The 8,813-nt window shown below is 33.2% G+C and overlaps 1 protein-coding gene across 1 annotated transcript; it reads left to right on the top strand.

The window, feature by feature from the left end:
* The first annotated feature begins 3,098 nt into the window (after window positions 1–3,098).
* LOC136837832 (zinc finger BED domain-containing protein 5-like) lies at window positions 3,099–8,610 on the top strand. Its single transcript, XM_067102731.1, has 2 exons — window positions 3,099–3,578; window positions 8,557–8,610. The coding sequence occupies exons 1-2, from the start codon at window positions 3,099–3,101 to the stop codon at window positions 8,608–8,610; spliced, it is 534 nt and encodes a 177-aa protein (XP_066958832.1).
* Window positions 8,611–8,813: the final 203 nt, after the last annotated feature.

Genomic DNA, 8,813 nt, shown 5'->3' with positions numbered 1-8,813 from the left:
TAAAAAAAAAGTGAGGGGACATATCAAGTGACAATTATGGGCCTCTAACGGTTCGTTTACCACTTAAAGAATGTAGCTCAAACAGAACTCGAAAATGCAGGCGGAAATTCTGATTCCAGTCTGCTTTTTATTCCGAGATGATTTTATATATAAAAAAAGGAATCAAGTGCTTGCACTACTTGGAGCTTTTTTTCTTATGTTAGGTAAGGAGGATTATGCAATGTAAAATTCCAATTAAAAGTATTAATCGAGAATATCAACGCCAAAAATTGAAGTTCTTTAAAGCAATAATGATTCTAACCTTCCTATTCCAAATTTGGTGTTGGTTCGAATAAGAAAGTAAATCTATTAGACCAAAAGAAAAATAATATATATATATATATATATATATATATATATATATATATATATATATATATATATATATATATATATATATATATACATACAGTGTATATAATATATATAGATAGATATATAACGACCAGTCTATCTATCTATCTATCTACATATATATATATATATATATATATATATATATATATATATATATATATATATATATATATATATTATGTGTGTGTGTTGCTTATGTGTGTGTGTAACGAATGTCATGCTCATCTTCCTGGTCTCCCTATGATACCCTAGAACAGTGATCTTCAAACTGTGGGCCACGGCCTGGTTTTCAGGTGGGCCACGGGCATTTAACTAGATTATAATAAAAATAAATTAACTATATAAAAAAATATGAGAATAAAATAAAAACAAAAGAAATAAAAATATAAACTTTTTAGATTAACATATATTTTGTTCATGGAGATACACACACACTATATACATATATATATATATATATATATATATATATATATATATATATATATATATATATATATATATATATAAATTATATATATATATATATATATATATATATATATATATATATATATATATATATATATATATATATATGTGTGTGTGTGTGTGTGTGTGTGTTAAGTAAGTATACCTTAGTTTTACCAGACCACTGAGCTGATTAATAGCTCTCCTAGGGCTGGCCTGAAGGATTAGACTTATTTACGTGGCTAAGAACCAATTGGTTACTTAGCAACGGGACCTACAGCTTATTGTGGAATCCGAACCACATTATAGCGAGAAATGAATTTCTATCTCCAGAACTAAATTCCTCTAACTCTTCATCAGCCGGCCGGGGGAATTGAACTCCGGCCCATCGAGTGACAGTCTGAAGCTCAACCGACTCAGTCAACGAAGGGCTATATATATATGTGTGCGTGTGTGTGTGTGTGACTATGATTAGGTTTCTTGACGTGGGTGATGTGTGTAGAGTAGGATCGCTTTACGTTCGGTAGTTGTCTGTTTCCCGTAATACACAGCTCACTTAGCCAGTCAGTACGGTATTATATCACCACCTCCAGCCGAAGTTTAGTAACTAGTCACAGTGCCCCTCCGACTGTTATCATGTTCGTTGTAATAAATTATATCTGAGATTTTCAGTGAAAAGGTGCGTTGAGACTGTTGTTATTCATGTATTTCATATTAGTAAATGGGAAAATGTCTTTAGTACTTGATTTATGGGTGTATTTTGATTACAAAAATTCGTGACACGTTCTTCCTTTCAGTTGTAAATCAACTTCCATATTGTACGCTTTAGGCATGAAATATATATTTACTGCAATTAGCTTCGGATATGAAATTTCTTGCATGTATCATAGTTAATCATTTTAAACTGGATAGTCGCAACTAGACCAATGGTCTGTGTGTGTTTTGATCATTAAGCCTCATTGTCTTTTACTTTGTTTATGTCACACTCTTTACGTACTGTTTGATACTATTTATATTTAAATTGCTGTATCAAAATGGATTACAGTTGTGAATGAAAATTACAAGTGTATTCCAGATGAAACTGCTAAAAAATGATGTGTGTGCGCGCGCGCGCGTAGATTATACTGAGTGTTGTTCACATCCATCTCTTCAGGTCTCCCACATTCATGAGTGTGATAGCTGGCACGAGCAAGACTATAAGGGCCTTCTGTGAAGACTATATTCAATATGAATTTATTTCATTCTCTGATAAGGGTGTTGTGAAGGGCCAGTGTGTTTTGTCGGAATGTGATCGGGAATGATTCCTTAAGACCATCAAAGTTGAAAAATCATCTTGAAAAGATTCATCCAGAACATAAGATAAAAGATGTGAATTTCTTTAAGCGTCATGAAAAAGGTTTGAAACGTTTGAAACTGGACTCTAGTGGTGTGTTTCAAACACAAAGTAAGAATATACTTAGAGCTTCATTTGAAGTGTCACTTGAAATTGCTAAAAAAGAAGAAACATATAACATTGGTGAAACTCTTGTAAAGCCTTGTGCTTTGAAGATAGTCAAGCTTGTACTTGGGGACGGTTGTGAGAAAAAAAAAAATTCGGCAAATATCCCCTTCTGACACCACAGTAGCTCGACGCATTGAAGAAATGTCCGGAGATATCAAAGACCAAATGATCAGTCAGATAAAAGCTGCTCAATTCGGGCTATTTGCACTAAAACTCGATGAGTCAACAGATGTTTCTTCCTGTTCACAACTCCTTGTATTTGTTAGGTATGTTAATGCTGGTGAATTTAAAGAAGAATTTCTTTTTTGCTCTCCATTTGAGACTACTACCAGAGGTGAAGATATTATGAGGAAGGTAACAAATGTTATTAATGAGGAAGGACTGTCATGGGAGAATGTGTGTGGGGTATGTACGGATGGGGCACCTGCAATGTTAAGTTCAAAGTCAGGGTTTGCTGCCAGACTTAAAGAGGGGACTTTTGGAGTTACAGTGACTTATTGCATGATCCATCGTCAGGCACTTGCATCTAGAACCCTTCCCAAGGAACTTCACGCCATCTTGGACACCGCCATAAAGATTGTAAATTATGTAAAGTCTATGCCTGTTAATTCACGACTTTTCAAAGAACTCTGTAAACACTTGGATTCAGAGCATCAGGTCCTACTATTCTACACTAAAGTTCGATGGCTGTCGAAAGGGCATGTTCTCAGCCGAGTTTTTGAACTTAGAAAAGCTAAAGATATATTCGGACATGCAGGGCAAGGAATCTATATTTTTCAGTGACCCCCTGTGGGAACCACGTTTGGCATATTTAGTTAATGTATTTGATCAACTTAAGCTTAATCTGAAACTTCAGGGCAAAGACCAAACTGTAATTCATTTTGTTGACTCATTGCGTGCCTTCATTGCTAAGATCCAGAACTGGGTTAGGAAAATTAATGCCGGTAATTTTGCAATGTTTCAGAATATTTGTGAAGTTGTTGAAGGTGAAAAAGAACTAGATCCTTGCTTCCAAAATGAAATAATCAACCACCTTCAAAATTTGGGTCAAGAATTTACCGGATACTTCCCTGATCTTGAATCCATAGATTTGTCATTTATAGCAGATCCATTTAATATTGAGCCAGATTCTGTGCCAGACCCTGACCAAGATGAATACTTGGAAATGAAAATTGATTCTGGTGTAAAGTGTTTGCAAAAAGAGCTCTCTGTAAAGGAAATCTGGGCTCAGGTACGTGCACCATACCCTAGAATCATACCCTAGAATTGGTAAGCGTGCACTAAAAACACTTCTACCTTTCTCCTCCACTTACTTATGTGAATCAGGCTTTTCTACCTTACTTCAAATCAAAACAAAAGCAAGAAACCGCTTAGAGGTGGAGGATGACATGCGATGTGCCTTGTCCACAATTCTCCCCCGATTTGATAAGCTTGTAGATATGAAACTAGTACATCCATCTCATTAGCTGCCTTACCTAAGTTAGTGGTTACCATGAACAGCAGAGAAGTTGCGGTTTATGTTTATCTTTTGGCCTTGTTTCAAGCCGTAAGGTTCAGTACATGAATTTTATTTACAATAATCAAAGTTCAGTCATTGATTTCTGGATTGTTAAATTTAACTTTCATGAAAATTTCTTAGATACATTTACCATATAATGCATTTAAGAAAATTTTGTTTGAACATGTTAAGAAAACGCAATAAAATTCCTTAAGTACCTGGTATCTTATGTTTTATCATGAACATAATTAATATGCTAAATATGGAGGGCAGTAGACCATGAATATTTGGAAATGCCTAAGTGGGCCAGGATCTTAAAAAGTTTGAAGAATTCTCTTTCAGAGTTTGTGATCTAAATCCCACAGCCATTGCTTTCAGGTTATTTCGACTTTATAGGACAAAATGAACCAGCTTTAAGCACGGTGACGCAATAAGTGTTTTCTAAATTTCCAAAAAGTTACGCGTTAATGAAATCGCCTTTCAATAATTACCACTTAAAATAAAAACATACTTAATCTAGTCGGTAAAGAAGCACAGTGAACAGCAGTGTGTGAAAAAATATGACTGATATTCATCATCATTAGGAAAAAACAATTCCTTTTTGTTTTTCTTTATTTTATTTTCTACATCTGAACTCAACTAGACCCGTTTTCATCTTACATGGCTAAATATCCCTTTTTATAGAAAACAATTAATATTTAGCGGAACACACGAATTTCTGAATAGCCTAGACTTCGGAAAATATACACCTGCATAAAATTTCATTATAACATTTGAATAACTGACGCGGTAGTGACAAATGACCGACCATTATTGTACTGCCGCCCGATTAGGTCAGCAAGCGATTATTGCCGATACAGGCCGGGAGAACAATCAGATGCAAGTGCATTAAGGTTTCACCAGCTGCTGCACAAATCCAAACTCTTTAAAGAAGAATCACGGGAAATATACGAGTACGGTACTTGTGGGAGATACAGGAAATATATATTCTGAAAAAAAAAAGTATTAGAGCGTCACTATCCTGTCTGGAAGAATAATTTCACAGCAATCACACTAAAGTACCTGTTTTTGTCGATTATCGAGAGGTTGATAATCTAATAATCGCCATATAAAGCAATACAGATGCATTTGTGAGACCGCAGACTCTGAAAAGCGTAATGAATGCACCAGACTGTAATGTGGCCACTCATGGGTGGTAATTTTCTCGTTTAAAACTCAACCTAAATGGACGATACGATACAACGTTACCTAAAGGGACATTATATATATATATATATATATATATATATATATATATATATATATATATATATATATATATATATATATATATACATTATATATATATGTGTGTGTGTGTGTGTAAACATGTATGTGTATGTGTGTTCTTGTATGTGGCTTGTTTTTAAATTAGTAATAACAAACATTTCTAACCTTTGGTGTAAAAACGCATCTGGCAGAATAAAGAAATAGAGATACACAATTCTTTATTCCATGCCAAAATATGATCAAATGACTTTGAACGATGGAATAGTTTAGTGTTATTTATTTCAGCCACTGTATACCTCCGTCATTTTTTTGACGTTATGCGTAAACTACTAAGTCAGTCTAGCAGCATAATTAAACGAAGAGCAGCGTCATAACAAACAGACATGGCAATAATAATAATGAAATAAAATATAAAAATGAAGGCGATTATACTAAGTAATGAATATGTAATTAAAAACCTTACTTTCATCTAAAAGGGAGCTTTGTTACCTAATACAAATGCAGCATTACCCATTGAAACGTCACATGAAAACAGTTTCTAGTCAAAAAGATGAAACAGGTAATGGTAAAATTATTATTACTATTGTTCTTTACATTGTTTTGCAAATTCGGTGCTCTGATAGATAAACATGTTTATATAGAGACCCAAACAACCACTGAACTATGATTATATATACATGTATATATATCGTATACATGAATCACGATAATATGGAACGTGATGAATATATAAATAAAGACAAAATCCACGAAGGAAAGAGAAACAATGGAGTACTGCAAGGCCTTTCGACTTCTTGTCCTTTACTTAGCTAAGTAAAGGACAAGAAGTCGAAAGGCCTTGCAGTACTCCACTGTTTCTCTTTCCTTCGTGGATTTTGTCTATATATATATATAATATATATATATATATATATATATATATATATATATATATATATATATATATATATATACATACATACATACATACATACACACACACACACACACACATATATATATATATATATATATATATATATATATATATATATATATATATATATATATATATATATATATATATATATATACATATATTTTTCTTAAGTGTCCATCTGCATTGTGCTTTTGCTACTCATAACCTACACCGTTAACTTTCAACACCTCAACATACACAATATATAAACGTGTTTCGTCATGCGAATTCTTACCCGTTCTAAGTGTTTTTTTCACATGTTCTTAGAGTAGCTTTGATGTTGCCCCCTCTCTCTCTCTCTCTCTCTCTCTTAGCACACACAGACACGTTCATAAATGCTAACCCATTGTTAATTCTATCCTCTACTCATTTACCTAATCCCATAAAACCATAACATAAAACTGTTAACCCAAGATAGGTCGAACTAGGTTCCCGGTAAAAAAAAATTCACATCTGAAGACGGTGTTCCACTCATATCGTTATTTTACCAACTGGCAGTACGAGCAAGAGCCCGTGCTAACACAATGCCAGCTTTATTTCATTTACCAACTAACTTTTGTTTATTGTTTCCGTTAGCGCTGCTGAGGAAAGAAGTTTGTGCTTCATGATACAATACATAAATATGTAGATTGACAGATATGTAGACATATAGATAGGCGATTGTTTTTATGGAAATACCAAATGTGAACATTTTCTATCTACACTACTTGAAAAGAATGAAGTTAAGGTATTCCAATCTAACGCTGCTCTTAATTGAACACGAAATGCATATATATATATATATATATATATATATATATATATATATATATATATATATATATATATATATATATATATATATATATATATACATATATATATATATATATATATATGTATGTATGTATGTATGTGTGTGTGATCATACTAGAAATAATACATGAAAACACAGTACTGTTGTATCATACGGAATATCTTCACCTCGTTTATGGGTCTTTGAATTTATATCTATAATATAGGAAGAGGGATTTGCAAGCATCTGTCTAATAGATATAAGACCAATTACGGCGCGGCCAATTACCAGTGACATGAGAAAATTAATGGCTTCCAAATTGGCCTCTATGAAGACAACAACTATTAAATCCAACTTTCATGTCTAAACTTCCGTGATCGTGTTAATAATAATAATCTCCAAGAAGCTTCGATCCTGTGGCTTCGAAGTTAACCAGAACCCCTGTAATCATTCTTTGATGAAGACAAATTCATGTAGTGGTTAACGATATTCACATAATTAAAATGGCAAGAATTTAATTCCAGCATCTTACTAAACTGTTTATTTTATTTATTTACCTATTTATTTACTTATTTATAGGAAAAACCCCTATTCATACAGAACAAGCCTACAGGGGCCACAGACTTGAAATTCAGGTATTGTGTTCATTTGAAAGAAGTTACAGAAGACAATAAGAATTACGGAAAGAAGATATGAGTTATGAGAAAAGAAAAATTAAATTAATAAATTGGGTAGGAATAGATAAAAACAATAAATTACTAAAACACAATGTGAATTGTTTTAGGACTGTAAAGAACTGTATCTTTTCCCCAACGAAACTCACATTTAATCTCAAAATCAGTACAAATTATTTAAACACTTTTATCATTGTGATTTATTTAATCCTAACAAACTGTACTTATATACTACTAAACTTAATGGGATTAGGATTGCTGAAGGCTGGGGATTGGCCGTCCACCAATATCTTAATTTTATTTATTTTGGCGTTCCATTCAGGCACGTATTTTGCTACAAAATCTCAGAGGGAACCAAAGTTAAGAATGAAAAACGAATATTATTTTGAATATTAAACTCCCAATTACAAAACCCCCACATCATTCGAGCGATATCAGTTAATACAGAGGAAAAATATATTCTTGAGGAGAAATATAATTCAATCAACGAGGAATATTGTTCTTAAATGGAATAAATATCCTACCGTGAAGATGAGATTATGTGGAGAAGAAAGAGGCTCTGATAATGATAAAACAAAATCTATTGTGTATACATCATTGCAGTGTGAAAGTATTGTGTATACATTATAGCAGTGTGCAAACATTATCGCTGTAAACCAAAGTGAAAAATGAATGACGCAGACACAGAATGTATGTGACTATGAGTTAAAGAAACACGGCTGTTTCAAAAAACCACTGTAAGCCAAAGAAAAAAGTATACAATAAAAACAACAGACGAACTAGAACTGACGGATTTAAAAAGTCAAGAGTGCTGAGGGTCCTGAATGTAAAAGTGGGATACAAAGACAAGAAGAGTGACTATTAAGTCTGAAGTGGCAGGGGTAAACGAGATTGAAGAGACACTTATTAGATTGGATTCTTTAATGGGCTTGACTGCCGACAACAGTTCCAGAGGCTCATGGATAAGCATATTTTGGAAGAGCAGAATGGCGAAGATAAAAGTATATTTGAGTAAACTCTTGTTCCTGACATTAGAAAGATGAAGTGGAGGGATGTGATGGTGGTCGGTGCTTCACTGGAGATTTATAAGATCGTTATTCACCGGGAGCTGCACTGAGGCGGGGAGAATATATCAACAAGAAATGATTCCGTAAAAAAGAAAAAAAAAAGTTAATTGATATGAGAAAGGATCTTCAGATATCAGGCAAAGACGAGGCTCGAAACTTAACTTTACTCAGGAGTGCAAAGCGCAAAGAACACATAGACAAGATGAATCGATCAAGTTGAGAATG

The sequence above is a fragment of the Macrobrachium rosenbergii genome, chromosome 4 (genome assembly GCF_040412425.1).
Source record: "Macrobrachium rosenbergii isolate ZJJX-2024 chromosome 4, ASM4041242v1, whole genome shotgun sequence".
NCBI lineage: Eukaryota > Metazoa > Arthropoda > Malacostraca > Decapoda > Palaemonidae > Macrobrachium > Macrobrachium rosenbergii.
Note: the sequence above shows the minus strand (reverse complement) of the source record. Positions and strands in the feature narration are given on the sequence as shown.